The sequence below is a fragment of the Mobula hypostoma genome, chromosome 6, assembly GCF_963921235.1.
Source record: "Mobula hypostoma chromosome 6, sMobHyp1.1, whole genome shotgun sequence".
In the NCBI taxonomy this organism is placed as follows: domain Eukaryota; kingdom Metazoa; phylum Chordata; class Chondrichthyes; order Myliobatiformes; family Myliobatidae; genus Mobula; species Mobula hypostoma.
Window position 1 is genome coordinate 155,995,943 of NC_086102.1, and position 17,677 is coordinate 156,013,619.

Here is a 17,677-nt window from a genome sequence, read left to right on the forward strand (position 1 = left end):
AATTCAGTGACTAAAGGGCTGATGAACACAGAGGTGTGTATTGGCAATTTAATACGGCTGTCTGAAGCCAGCTTGATAGTGAACCTTGAAAAAAATGAATTCGGCCACACGAAGGACACTTACCTGGGAATTGTGGTGACACAGGGGCAGCTGGCAGTGATGCAAGCTACAGTGCAGGCTATCGCTGACCTCCCAACCCCGACAGACAAGAGGGCCCTCGGAAGGCTTTTGGAGATGGTGGGGTACTGCAGGAAGTTTTGCAATAACTCTGCGGTCAATACCCGTCCCCCTCCTACTAAGCCCTTGCGAGGGAAAATTGAGTCGGAATGGGACGACCCTTGTTGTTGTGGTCCGGGACAAAACCAAATGAGAGGTTACATTGGTCGCAATTCATCAGTGTTTTTGGCCACTATGAAGTTTGCTGAGTTGGAGCCTGGTCTAAGGGATTATTAATAACACGTGTAAAAGGAACAGAAAATGTGACGACTGTCTGTCAAGGTGTTGACAGCTTCAAATTCTCTGTATTAGCTAAATAACTGTTAAAGATGTATATTGTGTATGTATCAGATAATGTAGTCATGTTTGTAATTTTTACCTCCCGGTAAAAATCCTTAAAGGGGGGAAGTGTTACGAGAATACACATAAAATTAAGATGTTTGCTGGCCTGGGCTAGCATCAGTGGCATCAGCAGTTGGTCTGCCACCTGCCCTCAGGGGAAGGAGAGATAAGGAACAATGGAGCAGCGTCTGGAGATGTGTAATGAAGGGATGTGGGAGGAAGAGCTGTCTGGAGCGGCTCCCCCCTTTGAACCCTGAACTGTTTGAAGTGATGGACAGGCGATACCCCAGCAGGGGGATAAAAAGGGACAGGTTCGCTAAGACAGACACACGCCACCCGAGGTAACGAGACCCTGGAAGCGGTGCGCCTCTCACGAGTGGTGAGAAGAACCGGACAACGCACAGGGTGGAAAGGTACGATCAGCGGGAACCCGGTGTGTGTCCGCCCTTGCCTGGGTGCCGGGTTCACTGCAGAGGATCGACCGCATCTGGAGGAGGGGTCACAGTCGGTGACCTCAGGTGACATCACCAAGGACCCGCCCAAATGCTGTTTGTGAGCCATCTCGCTGGTCTGTGAGTGAAGCTGTGCTGAATGATGAGTTGTTCCTATTCTATGTCTCTCTTCCCCACCTTGTCCATCGCCATGACAACGATTACTGCGAACTGAACTACTAAACTGGACTGAACTTTGAGTCATTTTGAAATTGGTCATTTACCCCTAGACAACGATAGAGCTTGATTGATGCTGTTATCTTAATTCTGTGCACATGTGTGGTTATCATTGTTGAATTGTTGCATTTATTATCCTTTCGATTACTGTGTTGCTTGTTTCTTTAATAAAACTTTCTTAGTTCTAGTACTCCAGACTCCAACTGAGTGATCCATTTCTGCTGGTTTGGCAACCCAGTTACGGGGTACGTAACAATTCAATGATGGGGCAAGTAAAGATGAGTGACGTTATTCCCTTTGGTTTAAGAGCGTGATGGTTGAGGGGTAGTAACTGCTCCAGAATCTAGTGGTGTGAGTCCTGAGGCTCCTGTAACTTCTTCCTGATAGCAGCAGTGAGAAGAGAGCATGTCCTATGTGGCATCAGTCCCTGATGATGGATGTTGCTTTCCTGCAACAGTGTTTCATGCTCAATGGTGTTGAGAGCTTTACCCATATCCACTATACTTTGTAGGATTTTCCATTCAGGGCATTGGTGTTTCTATACAAGATGTGATTCAGCCAACTAATATACACATCTATAGGCATTTGTCAAAGTTTTAAATGTCATGCCGAGTCTCTGCAAACTCTTCGGGAAGTACAGTCACTGCCGTCCTTTCTTTGTAATTGAACTTGCATGTTGAGCCCAGGACAGGTCCTCCAAAATAGTAACAGCGAGGAATTTAAAGTTGCCGACCCTCTCCACCTCTGATGAGGACTGGCTTCCTTCTCCTGAAGTCTATAATCAGCCCTTGGTCTTACTGACATTGATCAAATCAAGTTTAATTATCATTCAAACCATACATAGTCAGCATTCCTCTGGGGCCAAGGTGCAAAACATTCAAAGTAGCAAACAAACATTTAAAAAGAGTAACATAATTCAAAATAGAGTAAAGAAGCATGTTCACTTGTAAAAAAATAACATAGTGATAATGTCCAGCAATCGATGATATAGCCCACTGCTCAAACACGAAAGGACAGTACCAACGGCCAGGCCCCAGCCGAGCTCAGCATGCAGTAGTGCATTTGCGTTGCTCACTTGATCTGCAGCAGGCAAGACTGATGCTTGAGGCCTAGTACTTGCTACAACTGAGGCTATGCAGCTCTGATGTCCACTGTCCCTCTACCAAACGAAGGTAACAGGCCTTCGGCAACTTATATTATCACTGTCCAACAGCGTCTTGTGACCTCAAACGAAATGCCTGAGACAATCTTCCATGGTTATATTGCACCAACTCCGATGCTTCTGAGCAGCGGGCAGCAGCACGGTCTGCAGCCAGATCAGCTCCTCCGGACCCAAACCAGCTCCTTCTCCAGCACGCCGGCTGACCTCTTTGTCTCCTTGACTGGCTCTACCAGACACCAGTCCACTTACTCCGATCAATGAGCAGCTCACAGATGGAGAAGACCTGCAGCACCCAATGTTCTTACAGTGGAATTGTCTTGTAATCATAAAAGAAACCAAACTTTACAAAGAGAAAAGCACCTCTGGTTGGTCCCCAAGAGGCCGCCGTGTTCACACGTGCCACCATCTTACCAGAAGTTCACCCACATTATAAGAGTAAGAAATTGTCATTATGTCACCACTCAGCCAGATTTTTCAATCTCCCTCCTACATGCTGTCTTTTTTTGCCACCTCTGATTTGGCCTACTACAGTGCTGCTGTCAGTAAACTTGAATACGGCATTGGAGCTGTGCTTAGCCATACAGTCATCAATGTAAAGTGAGTAGAGCAGGAGGCTAAGCACACAACCTTGTGGTGCATCTGTGTTGATGGAAATCATGGAGGAGATGTTGCTGCCAATCTGAACTGACTGGCACCTGCAAGAGAGGAAATCCAGGATCCAAATGCACAAGGAGGTATATTGAGGCCAAGTTGTTGGGTGCTTATTGATTAGTTTTCAGGGGATGAGGGTATTGAATGCTGAGCTCTAGTTGATAATTATACCTTTGCTGTCCAAATGTTCTGGGGTTGAGTGAAGAGCCAACGAAATGGCATCTGCTGCGGGCTTGTTGCGGTTGTTAGCAAACTGGGGCTGATCCAAGTCGCTTCTCAGGCAGTCGAAGTGTTTCATCACCAACCCTTCATTACTGTGGATATAAGCGCTACTGGGCGATGGTTATTGAGGCAGGTCACTATGCACTCACTGGGCACTGGGTAAGGAGTTTGTCCACTCTCCCTGTGACCTCCGGGTGCTCCGGTTTCCTCCCACAGTCCAAAGATGTACTGGTTGGTAGGTTAATTGGCCATCATAAATTGTCCCATGATTAGGCTAGGAGTAAAATTGGGTGATTGCTGGGCAGTGGGGCTCAAAAGTCGGAAGGGCTTACTCTGCACTGCATTTCAATAAATAAATATAATTGAAGCCTGCTTGAACCAGGTGGGTACCACGCATTGCCAGAGTGAGGGGTTAAAGATCTCAGTGAACACATTTGTTAATTGATCAACACAGGTCTTTAGTACTTGGCCGGGCACCCTATCTGGGCCGGATGCTTTTCGTGGGTTTACCTCCCTGAAGGCTGCTTGTACATCAGCTTCAAAGACTGAAATCATTGGATCACGGGGTATGTGGGAGTTCATGATGGCTCCTCCATGTTTTGACAGTCAAATCGAGCATAGAAGGCCTTGAGGTCATCTGGAAATGAAGCCCTGTTGTCTACGTCCTTTTAATTTAACTTTATAAGAGGTGATGGTATTCAAGCCTTGCGACAACTGTCAAGCATCCTTTGCTGATTCAAGTTTGGTTCGGAATTGCCACTTCAAACACGAGATTGTACCTGAATCTTGTAACTTTCTTCATCACCAGACTTGAAAGCCTCTGATCTGGCTCTCAGCAGATCTCAGATCTCATGGTTCATCCAGGGCTTCTGAATGATTTTGTGAGGACACTTGTCTGCAGCTGATTCAATGAAGTTAGTTACAATCATGGTTTATTCATTCAGATCCCTAGATGAATCCTTGAACATGGCCCAGTCCACTGACTCGAGGCCACTCCTCTGTCTCTTGCAACCACCTCTTTGATGTTATAATCTCTGGAGCTTTGCTCTTTAGCGTCTGCCATACGCAGGTAGAAGTACAGCCAAGTGATCAGATTTCCCAAAATGCGGTCTGGTCATGGAATGGTAGGCATTCCTTATCTTAGCTTAATAGTGGTCTACTACGTGTGGATCTCTGGTGCCACAGGTTATATATTGATGGTAACTGGGCAGGGTTTTCTTCAAACAAACTTGAAGTCTCTGACTATGATTCAAAATGAGTTGGGATCAACTGCTTTTTGTTTGGAGACAGCATCATGTACTATCGCGAGCACTTGATTATAGTCAGCCGCTGGTGGTATGTAAACTGTGGTCAGGATCACGGATAAGAACAAGTGTGAGGTTTTGCACTTTGGAGGACAAACCAGGATAGGATTTACATGGTGAGTGGTAGGGCACTGAGGAGTGAGGGTACAACAGAGAAACCTGGAAATACAGGTCCATAATTCCTTGATAATGGTTCACAGTTAAGAGAGGGTTGTAAAGAGATTTTAGCTCATTGGCCTTGATAGATCAAAGTATGAGCACAGGAGTTACAATGCTAAGTTGAAGTTGAATAAGAAATTGGTGACGCCTAATTTGGAGTACTGTGTGTAGTTCTGGTCACCGAACTACAAGAAGCAAAGCAATAAGATTAAAAGATTGCACAGAAAGTATACAAGGGTATTGCTGGGACCTGAATTACAGGAAAAGGGTGAATAGGTTAGGACCTAGGACCTATCTAGCTTATTCTCTACAGCGTAGGAAAATGAGGGGAGATTTAATCAAGGAATACAAAACTATGAGGGGTATAGATAGAGCAAAGGTAAGTAGGATTTTTCCACTGTGGAGTGAGACTAGAACTGGAGCTCATGGTTAAGACTGCAATGTAAAATGTTTTAGGGGACCATGAGGGGAAACTATATGAGCTGCTAGCAGAAGTGGTGGATATGTTTGATTTCAAATTTGATAGAAATATGGATAGGTACATGGATATGAGGGTTATGGTCCTGGAGCAGATCGATGGTAACAGACAGATTAATAGTTCAGCATGGGCGAGATGGGGCGAAAGGCCTGTTTATACCGTAGTGTTCTATGACTCGATGACCAAACTAAAAATTCATCAGGTCAAGAAGCATCCATAGAGAAAGATAGAGAGATAATATTTTGGATTTGAGACAAGAGAAGGTAAATGTTGGAGTCTGGAGCAACAAACAAACTGGGGAAACTCAGAGGACCAAGCAGCACCTTGCTCACTGTTGAGCTCCTCCAACAGTTTGTGTTTTGCTAACAATTCAGCTTTACCATAGAATTTCAAAATTCCAACTAACCATCTGTCAAGAACCAAGCTATTAAACTTAAAAAAATTCAAAAGAACATTGTTTATAAATTGCCTGATGCTCTCAGACATTATTGATCTCAATTTATTGAATTCAATCTTTACATAAAAATTGCTGCATACCTTTAAGTACATTTACAACATAACAGACAAGCCTCATATAGAAAAAAGGGAGCAACAAAAACATTTGGAGGAAGATATTTAGACCTCTTTATATTTGACCCATAAAATGAATTCCTATATTTTGTACTGACAGAGCAAACATTCAAACATGGACCCTGGAAGTTAATGCCTCCTTCTGTAACTGCACTTGACTTTCTGACTCACAGACTGCAATCAGTAAGGACAGGCAGCAACTTCTCCCATGATTATCCTTAACACTGGTGCACCACAAGGTTGTGCCCTCAGACCCTCTACTCCACTCCCTATACACTTACGACTGCATGGTCAGATTCTGCTTTTAGCTCCTTCTAAAAGTTTGCAGATCTGACACCACTGCACTGAGTCACATCTAAAATAATGAGTACAGGAAGTAGATGGTGCGTTTAGTGACATGTTGTTATGACAACAACCTTTCCCTCAATGTCAACAAAATAAAAAGCTGGTCATTGACTTCAGGAAGAGGGTAGTGCATGCTCTCCTGTATGTCAATGATGTTGAGATTGAGAGCTTCAAGTTCCTAGGTGTGAACATCTAAAGCCTGTCCTGGTTCAACCATGTTGATATCACAGCTAAGAGAGCCCATAATCACCTCTGTTTCCTCAGGAAGTTAAAGAAATTTGGCATGTCCCCATCCACTCTTACCAATTTTTATTCATGAACCTTGGAAAGCATCCTGCCTGGATACAAAACAACTTGGTGTGTCAACTGCACCACACATGACCACAAGAAACTACAGAGTTGTGGACACAACGAAATGCATCAAAGGAACTAGCCTCATTCGTTTTCTCCTCTCTCATCAGGCAGCAGATACAAAGCACATACTAGGCTGAAGGACAGCTTCTTTTCCAATGTTACAACATTCTTGAACAGACTTCCTGTACAATAAAATGGACTTATGGCCTCACTCTACCTTGCTATGATCTTACACCGTATTACTTATCTGCACTGCACTTTTTCAGTGTTTACACTTTATTCTGCATTGTAATTGGTTTATTCTGGCTTAATGCACTATGTAATGATTTGAGCTGTATGCAAGGCAAGGTTTTCTCACGGTACCTTGGTAATGTGCCAATAATAAACCAGAACCAATTAAACAAGTTTAAATAATAAACACTGCCACACACCTAAATTTTGGCCAATGACTTGTCAACTTACCCTTTTCAAGCTCCTCATCTCTGGCATCTACATATATACTGCGCTTTTCACTCTTTCTTTCAAGGGACATGTCATGTGAAAACTTGCATTTGTCACCTTTGGTACATTGCCCTTGTTTGAAAAAAGCACAGACCACAGATTTGGGATCAGCTCCTAAAAAGAAAACAAAAATTAAGTCAATTTTGATATAACCTTTATTCCTACTACATTATATATATGAAGCATTTCCAATTACCATATTACTGAACTAATACAAAGTTAAGTACTTACTTCTGTTTCCCAACCACCTTCCTATTTTAACCAATGTACAGTACTATATATAAATATAAAAACATGGGGCCAGCCAGCACACCAGCATCGCAGTTATAGTGTAACATTAAAATGGACAGAATTAGTGCCAGTTGGAAGATCAGGGTTTGATTCTGCCGCTCTCTGGAAAGAGTTTGTACGCTCTCCCTGTGACTGCATGGCATTCCTCCTCCATTCCAAAGGATATACAGTTAGGGTTAGGGTGTTGAGGGTATCCTATGTTGGCACAGGAAGCATGGCAACACTTACGGGCTGCCCGAACAATCCTGACAGATTTGATATAAATGATACATTCTGCTGTATGTTTTGATGTATGTGACAAAGCTAATCTTTATCTTTAAAAATAAAACTAATTTTAGATAACACCGTGATTAATCAAGAATCTATCAACCTCCACCTTAAATATACCCAATGACTTGGCCTGCACAGCCATCTGTGGCAAAGAATTCCATATATTCACCACCACCTAGCTGAAGAAATTTTTCCTCATCTCTGACTGAAATGGATGTCCCCAATTCTGAGGCTGTGCCCTCTGGTCCTAGGCTCCCCTACTATAGGAAACATCCTATCCAGACCTTCCAATATTTGATTAGTTTCAATGAGGTTTCCCCACCCCGTTCTTCTAACTTCCAGCAAGTATAGGCCTACATTCAAACGCTCCTCATGCGTTAACATTTTCATTCCCGGAAGCATTTTCGTGAACCTCCTCTGGACTCTGTTCAATGCTAGCACATCCTTTCTTAGATATGGGGCCTAAAACTGCTCATAATACTCTTCTCGAAATGAATGTTAACATTGCATTTGCCTTTCTTAACGCAGAATCAATCTGCAAGTTAACCTTTAGGAATCCTGCACAAGGACTCCAAGCCCTCTGCACCTTTGACTTTTGAAGTTTCTCCCCATTCAGAAAATAGTCCATGTCTTTAACCCTTCTGCCAAAGTGCATGACCATACACTTCCCTACATTATATTTCATCTGTCACTTCTTTGCCTATTCCCCAAATCCAATTCCTTTTGCAGACACCCTGCTTCCTCAACACCACCTGCCTATATTCCCCACTCTTTTCCTCCTGCCAGTCAGCCAATCTTCTATTGATTTTAGTAAGTTTCCCGTAGCATCATGAGCTTTTATTTTGTTAAGTAGGCTCATGTGCAGCATCATGACAAAGGCCTTATGAAAATCCAAATAAACAACATCTGACTCTTCTTTGTCTATTTGGCCTAATATTTCCTCAAAGAATTCCAACAGATTTGTCAGGTACTGCTGTTCTGCCATCAATCCTGCCAGCGCCTATTTCAATCAACTTTGGATGGCTCCTCTCTCATACCTCTGTAATTCATTTCACTCCACTGTAATACTGACATTCTCCTTCTTAAACTGCAGGGTGAATTCTACAATATGATCACTGTCTAAGGGTTCCTTTACCTTAAGTTTCCTAATCAAACATGGGTCATTACATAACACCCAATCCAAAGTTGCTGTTCCCCTAATGGGGTCAACCACAAGCTGTTCTAAAAAGCCATTTTGTTGGCATTCTATAAATTCCCTCACTTGGGATCCAGCGCCGACCAATTTTCCCAATCTACCTGTATATTGAAATTCCCCCCATGATTATTGCAACTTTGCCCTTTTTGCATGCTTTTTCTACCTCCCATTGTAATTTGTAGCCCACATCCTGGCTACAGTTCCCTTTATGATAGCTTCTCAAAAATGTTTGCCCATGATTGGCATCAATTAGTATAGTTCTATTTCAGATCATTACATATATAACTTTCAAATGCTGTTGTTTGTTTCTAGCCAGAAAAAAAAAGACTAAAACTGTAGACTTGCTGGAAACGTACATGAAGTTTATAAGTATCAATGGTCAGTCAAAATTTGTTTTGTACATACTTATTAAAAAAACGCATGAAAACTGGTTAGAGTTAAAATTATAGGTCTCCCTTTCTGATTTTCAAAATATGCAAGGTAATTTCTTTGCAATTCTTGCAGGCTTAGACAGGATAGGTGCAGGGATGATGCTTCCTCTGGCCATGTGCCAGTCTCAACATAGGCGGTCAGCTTTTGGGATTAAATGAGAAATTTTGTGACGCAATGCGCATGGTATCTTTGGAATTCACTACTCCAGAACCTCAGACATTTAAAATAAGGGAATCATAGAATTTGGGGTTAGTGCAGAGCAGAGCAATAATATAGAAAGATCAGCTAGCACAGGGGTTCCAAACATGGGGTCAACGGCCCCTTGTTTCACGGTAATGGTTCATGGCATAAAGAAGGTTGGAACCTGAGCTAAGATCTTGTTGATGACAGAACAGGGAGAAAGGAGCTAATTAACTTACTCCTGCTTTTACTTCTTGCATTACACTTTTACTTTGTTACAACAATAAGAAAATTTCCAGAATTCTCAGCATCATCATGAACACACAGGCATATGTTGCTCTACAGAAATTAGGAGTGGGGTGCTACTGGGAATGTGGCAAGTAAGGTGGGGTATTGGGGGGTTTGGGCAAGAAACGATGGTAGTGGTAAGATACTGGATATTAATACAACTAATATAACTAATGGATGTTTTCAATCCGAGTCTAGGACCCGAAGAAACAGACCTAGAATAGAAGGATATCCCTTTAGAATAGGAATGAGGAGGAACTTCTTTAGCCACAGGGTGGCAAATCCGTGGAATTCATTGCCACATACGGCTGTGGAGGCCAAGTCATTGGGTGTATTTGAAGTGGAGGTTGATAGGTATGTGATAAGTAAGGGAGTCAGAGGTTACAGAGAGAAGGTGTGAGAATACGGTTAAGATGAACTATCAACTTTTTTCAGTCTTATAGCTTCTAATATTGTGTTTCTTTCTGCTGGATCTCATTTTTTAAAAATTGTGCAGGGAGTTGGATTTGGGGGTCGATGTGCCTGATTTGTTTTGTTTGGTTGTTTTGTGCAGGAAGAGGGTTTTGGGGGTTGATGTACCTGAACTGTTTTGTTTGCCCCTTGTTTGTGCAGAAGGCGGATGGGGTTGATCTGTTTTTTTTTGTGTGGGAGGAAGAATTTGAGGGTCGATGTGCCTGTTCCATATTTGTTCATTTTTTTGTAGGGAGGTGGGATTTGGGGGTTGATGATCATGCTGCCTTTCTTTTCTTTCTTGGTTTCATGGCCACCTGGGTAATTGAAGAATATTAAAGTTGTATAACATAGAAACACAGAAAACCTACAGCACAATACAGGCCCTTCGGCCCACAAAGCTGTGCCGAACATGTCCTTACCTTAGAACTACCTAGGCTTACCCATAGCCCTCTATTTTTCTGAACTCCATGTATCTGTCCAGGAGTATCTTAAAAGACCCTATCATTTCCACCTCCGGCAGCCCATTCTACACACTCACCACTCTCTGCGTAAAAAACTTACCCCTGATATCTCCTCTGTACCTACTTCCAAGCACCTTAAAACTATGCCCTCTTGTGCTAGCCATTTTAGCCCTGGGAAAAAGCCTCTGACTATCCACACAATTAATGCCTCTCATTAACTTGTACACCCCTATCAGGTCACCTCTCATCCTCTGTCGTTCTAAGGATTAAAGGCTGCGTTCACTCAACCTATTCTCAAAGGGCATGCTCCTCAATCCAGGCAACATCCTTGTACTCAATCCAGGCAACATCCTTGTAAATCTCCTCTACACCCTTTCCATGGTTTCCATGTCCTTTCTATAGTGAGGCGACCAGAACTGAGCACAGTCCTCCAAGTGAGGTCTGAGCAGGGTCCTATATAGCTGCAACATTACCTCGCGACTCTTAAACTCAATCCCACAGTGAAGGTCAATGCACTGCGTGCCTTCTTAACCACAGAGTCAATCTGCGTAGCAGGTTTGAGTGTCCTATGGACTCGGACCCCAAGATCCCTCTGATACTCCACACTGCCAAGAGTCTTACCATTAATGCTGCTGCCATCATATTTGACCTACCAAAATGAACCACCTCACATTTATCTGGGTTGAACTCCATCTGCCACTTCTCAGCCCAGTTTTGCATCCTATCAATGTCCCGCTGTAACCTCTGACAGCCCTCCACACTATCCACAACACCACCAACCTTTGTGTCATCAGCAAACTTACTAACCCATCCCTCCACTTCCTCATCCAGGTCATTTATAACAAAATCACAGAGTAGGGGTATATTTTGATTAGAAATGAACCTTTGAAAAAAAAATGTACAAATAGTCATAGAAACAGCACAGAAGCAGGCCCTTTAGCCCATCTAGTCCACACTGAACTATTAATCTGCCTAGTCCCATCAGCCTGCACCTGGACCATATCCCTCCATACCTTGTCCTATCCATGTACCTATCCAAATTTCTCTTAAATATCATTGTATGTTTTGACCAGGAGCAAAACATATCTTAAGCCATGACTACTTGCAGCTTATATTTAAATAAAATGCTACTAAAGTGAAAGGCATTAAGGAAAAAGCGATATTTTAATCGTCTCCATGAGACTTACTCTACACCATCATTTCAGTTAAATTTAAGAGGTCAGTTGACAAAAAAATTACCTTTGCTGATCTTCTGAGCAACTACGACTGGTTTAAAAAGTTCATTAAGTTCTTGGAGTTCTTTCTTTTTATCATCCTTCTTAGATTTCTTTTCGTCACCAAAAGGTATCTGAAGAACACAAGTACACTATAAATAAGGAAGCACAATGCTTGCAAATCTCACTTGAGGCACAAAAAACTTTATACTTTTTAAATTCATAGCCACAGTTCAGCAAAACCTTAGCTCTCAGGTGCAAATGTTGCCTGATTATAAAATATTTTCTTGAAAATTCTGATTTCAAATCATTTATTACTGTACTTTTACTCAAGTTTTGCATATTAATACCGATGGAACTCAAGGCATTCCTCAGATCGATGTTTTAAATAAAATTCAGGTTTTCCCTGAATTTGTCTGCAAGTTTACTCACAATTTCACACTTTACAAGTTCCAGTCATTAATCTACTCTACCTGTTTTCCACCCGTTTGTCCATGCTTGACTTGATTTGTGACAGTTTTGATGTATTTCTGCTGTTTTGCTCCTTTTTTGTTCTTCAGACCAAATGTCTTGTCCTACAAGAGCATAAAAAAAGCATAAATAGAAGAGCATTAAGTAGATGAACTACGAGACAACGGCCTACTACACCTTTGTATGCTGAACCTTACATTTTGTTGCTCCACTCAGTTTGCTGATGGGTTGACAGAAGTCCAGCCCTGTTCTTCCCTTTCCTGCTCTCCAATAAAATGTAAAGTTACAGTAGCACAGCCTCGTAACTGCACATAAAAGGAAACTATTATTAGTCTAATAGCACCTTCACTGCTGAACCACAGTTTAAGTGATCACACACAAATTGCTGGAGGAACTCAGCAGAGCAGGCAGCATCTATGGAAAAGAGTAAACAGTCAATGTTTCAAGCAGAGACCCTTCATCAAGACTGGGGGGAAAAAAGATGAGAAGTCAGGATAAAAAGGTGGGCGCGGGGAGGGAAGGAAGAAATGCAAGGTAGTATGTGATAGACGAAACCGTGATAGGTGGAACAGGGGTGGTGGGGGGAGAGGAAGTAAAAAACTGGGAAATTGGTGAAAAAGATGAAGGGCTAGAGAAGGTGGAATCTGATAGGAGGGGACAGAAGGTCATGGAAGAAAGGGAATGGTGGGGGGGAAGCACCAGGGGGAGATGATGGGTAGGCAAGGAGATGAGAGAGGGGGGAATCTCCCCCCCCACCTTCTTAATCTGACTTCTCATCTTTTCTCCACTCCTGATGAAGGGCCTCAGCCCGAAACATCAGCTATTTACTCTTTTCCATAATTGCTGCCTCCAGTATTTTGTGTGTGTTGCCTTGATTTCCAGCATCTGCATATTTTCTCTTGTTTCTAGTTTAATTGATCAGTCTTACTGGTGAGGAACTGCACCCAGAGATCAAATGAGCACCCTACAGTATTCTATTGCCACGCATGGTCCTCAGGGAGATGAGGAAGGATCAACACTTAAAGTATCTAAATATTATTTCTCACTTTCAAATAACTTGCAAGGAGGTTCATCTCACTAAAATCAATCATTCTCGCCCCCCCCCATCTATTTCTTCAGCCACTGCACTTTTTATACTTTAAACCATCTTTTTAAATGTGTGTTTACATTGTAAACACATGACCGTATTTAGGCTCATTTTATTCCACATCCGTACTTTAAGCTCTAAGTTTCTTTTATTTTATCTCCCCTGGAATGTTGTTTTTTTGTTGCATGTCATGCTAACACACCACAACAAATTCTTAATGTACATAAATGCATATGACGAATAAAGTTGATCCTTGATTGTAGTAATCAACAGAAGTAGTGTATGCATGTATTTTCCCCCATATCCAACACCGGTGCACAAACACACAAAACAGGAGGCCATTCAGGTCTTTCTCGCCATGATGGTACCAGAGTGTGGCGACTTGCTACAAGCTGCTTCCTCAAGATTCACTGATTACTTCATTCAATATGATGGTTGATCACCCATTGTATATTCTTATAGGACTGGAAAACACGCCTATTTCCTTCCTTAATATATTTAGTGATTTGGCCTTGCTCTCTACTGCAGGGGAGAATTCCACAAGTTCACTACTTCTAAGTGAAGAATCTTCTCCATCCCTATTCTAAATGGTATTTGCTATTTTCTGATGCTGTGATCCCTGGTTCAGGACTCTCAAGCCATCAGGAACATCCTCCCTGCATTTAGAGTGGTGCCATTATAGTTTGATGCAATCCCTTCTCATTCTTCTAAACTCCAGTGAAGAGAGGACTGGCTGGCCTTGTATCTCCTCAGAGGTCATTCTCTCCATCCCAGGAACCAGTCTAGTAATTTTCTGTTGAACTCACTTCACAGCGAATCATCCTTCCTCAGGTAAGACCAAAAATAAAAAGCACACATATCAAGACCCTGTACAGATGCAACAAGATCCCCTTGCTCCTGCATTCATTTCGTCTTATAGAGTAGGCCTACAACAGTTTGCCTTCCCAACACAAAGGCTTTCAGGAAGTGGTAAGGAAACCCAACATACAGGATCTCCACCTCACCTAATTAATCACCATTCAGATGAATGACTTTGTGCATTCAGCTCACCTTATCCAGGTGATTCTGAATCTGCCGTGCACTTGCCCACTCAAACAACTTATCAATATCAGAGCCCCCATGCATCCTCATGACTGCTCATTTTCCTGCTGTCAGATCTGACATCTATAAATTTGAAAATATGTACGTGAACAGATGAAGCCCAAGCCTTGATCCCCACATCACTCCATCAGTCACTGCCCACGATTGACAGAAAATACCGCTTTATTCCTATTCTTATTCCTGAATGTCAACTAATTGATGGCAATAAAATATCCCCAATATTCTTTAATTTTGTACACCTACCACTTAAGGCCTTATCAAGAGCTTTTGGAAATGTTATTACACAAACATCAATTGATTTGAAATGGCCAAGTAGTTCTACTGATGCTTTAGGTCATATAGAGAATGGGGACAACTTCTAGTTACCAATAATGCAATGCAAAGATGTGCCCTTGCAAAATTACTTATTTGTTGCTACTGCTTTAATAAATTTAAAGGTCAAAATCAATTCCATTTTAAAGGGTGATTTTTCAAAAACAAAGTTAAAAAAGTGCTGGATGTACTAGCTCCTAATTACCTCTTTCATGGCCCATCCATTGAGTGATGAGTAAAATGATCACAAACCACTTGTGATCAATTGTTGACAGGCACTAGTACTTGTACAGTCTGCATCAATACACATGCTTTTGTCAAACTCTGTTAGTACCCCTAAAACATGCAAAGCATTACCATTCAGATGGTTAAAGTTGTTCAGACGAAACCCAAAACGTTGACTGCCCCTTTGCCATCACAAATGCTGTTTGACCGGCTTACTTCTTCCAGCAGTTCAGTGTTTTGCTCAAGATTTTAAAAACATGGATACACATGCAGTCACATAAAAAACATGCATTATCACTTAAACTAAGAGATAATTAACAAGGTAAGTTCCTGAAAAGATGTAAAGTAAATTTTAACCAGTCATTGTGATGCTATGCAAGTCATTATTGAATGAACAAATACTCACTAACTTGTAGTGCACTGATAACTCATTTTAGAAGTATTAAAAGACTATTACCTAAATTCAACAGATGATCTGCAGACGGGAACAGTGAGATTAAAATCTTTATGAAGGTACATCACTAGGTCACAATTGGTGTATTTAGCCAAAAAAGGGTTGGAGGTCATTGAAACGTGACAAAAGACATCCAGTCTGAAAGAATAATCTATATTATGGTGGCAATTTTATTACAAATAGATTTCCAAACTTATTAACAGAATCCTGCTGTTGAATCAGACTTTGGCATTTAACAGTCCACGGAGTCCAACAAAGAACTTTAGATAGATTTCCCTAATATTTATGTCAGGGAATCTGCCAGATCCCAGGAGAGCTTGATACATCATGGGGTCTAAAAAGTACTGTTTTTGAGAAGTTCCTGTGAAAGAGAAGGATAAGCTAGAATATTTAAGAATGTTTGCCAGAGATTTTATTTGTTGAGACCATAAGACATAGGAGTAGAATTAGGCCATTCAGCCCATCAAGTCTGCTCTGCCATTCTATCATGGCTGATCCCAGATCCTACTCAACCCCATACACCTGGCTTCTCGCCACATCCTTTGATTCCCTGACCGATCTGGAAACTATCAACTTCTGCCTTAAATATATCCATGGCCTCCAACCAGCCTGTGGCAGATATTCCAGATTCACTGCTCTCTGGCTAATATAACTCTGGCTCCTTAACTCTGTTCTAAAAGGTTGCCCCTCAACTTTGAGGCTGTGCCCTCTAGTTCTGGTTACCTCCCACCACAGGAAACATCCTTTCCACATCCAGCCTATCTAGTCCTTTCAACATTCAGTAGGTTTCAATGAAATCCAATACATTCTTCTAAATTCCAGTGAGCACAGGCCCAAAACCGCCAAATGCTCCTCATATGTTAACCCCTTCATTCCCGGAATCATCCTTGTGAACCTCCTCTGGACCCTCTCCAATAAGAGCACATGCTTTCTGAGATATGGGGCCCAAATGTGAATTTCGTTCTGATGCACTGAACTTATAGCACACAGTTTTGCCAACTGTGCCCAAAGGGATTTTGCCCAATAAATCTTGTTAAAGATGTTGAAATTAGTGATCTTAATTTTATTAGTTTTAAAATTGTTATCTGAAATAGTCCACAAGTTAAAGTACCAGATTGAGGCAAAATTTGAAAATATAAGACAGATTTGTAAAGGTTGATTTGGAAAAGCTGGGAGTCTTTTAATAGTGAAATAGAGTTCGGGGACAGCAGCTTCTGTTGGAGTGAATCAGGTTTATATAGCGAAGTCTGTTGTTTTGTGGCAGCAGTATAGTACTTCAATAAATAAGTAGCAAAAAGGGAATGGTAAGGTAGTGTTCATTGTCCATTCAGAAATCTGATGGCAATGAGGAAAAAGGAGTTCCTACTATGTTGAGTGTGGGGTCTTGGATGACGGATGTTGTCTCTTTGAGGCACCACCTTCTGAAGATATTCTGTGATGTAGCTGGCTCTGTCTGCAACCAGACTCTTTTAATCCAGTGTATTGGCTTCTGCATACCAGTGAAGCAACCTGTCCACGATACTTTCCATGATACATCTGTAGAAATTTGCTAGCCTTTGGTGACATAACAAATCAACAAAAAGTATTTGATGCATAGCTGTTGGTGTATCTTCGTTGTGATGGGATCAATGAGTTGGGCCAAGAATACATCCGCTGAGATGTTGGCACCCAGGAACTTGAAGCTGCTTACTCTTTCCACCGCTGATCCACCTGTCACCTTTTCATTGCCACCACTGATTCTGCCAACACTGGTGGCATTGTCAAATTTACAGATAACATTTGACCTATGCTTAGCCGCAGTCATGACTGTAAAGGAACTAGAGCAGTGGACTAAGCACGTATCCTTGAGGTGCACCATCCAGCTGCTACCATCCGGGAAACTGTACCGCAGCGCAAAAACCAGGACCACCAGGCTCCAGGACAGCTTCTTCAACCAGGCCATCAGACTGATTAATTCACACTCATACAATTGTAATTCTGTTATACTGATTGTCCTGTTGTACATACCTTTTATTTCAGATTATTATAAATTGCACATTTGAACAGAGACATAATTTAAAGATTTTTACTCATGTATGTGAAGGGTGTAAGTGATATAGTTAATTCAACTCAACTTATCTGTGTTCACTGTCGGCAAGGAAGAGATGTTATTACTGATCCACACTAAGTGTGGTCTTCTGATGTGGAAGCCAAGGATTCAGTTGCAGAGGGAGGTCCGGAGGCCCAGGTTTTGAAGCTTGTTGTTTAGACTGACAGGATTAGGTTGACAAA

The 17,677-nt window shown here is 41.9% G+C and overlaps 1 protein-coding gene across 1 annotated transcript in view; it reads right to left on the reverse strand.

Moving 5' to 3' along the window:
* zc3h15 (zinc finger CCCH-type containing 15) overlaps nt 1-17,677 on the reverse strand; it is a 41,330-nt gene that overhangs the window by 12,670 nt on the left and 10,983 nt on the right. The window contains exons 2-4 of the mRNA XM_063052028.1: nt 12,230-12,331; nt 11,782-11,890; nt 6,934-7,086 (exon numbers count right to left, since the gene is read on the reverse strand). Of these exons, the coding sequence (XP_062908098.1) occupies nt 6,934-7,086; nt 11,782-11,890; nt 12,230-12,331 (364 nt within the window). The remainder of the gene's footprint in view (nt 1-6,933; nt 7,087-11,781; nt 11,891-12,229; nt 12,332-17,677) is intronic.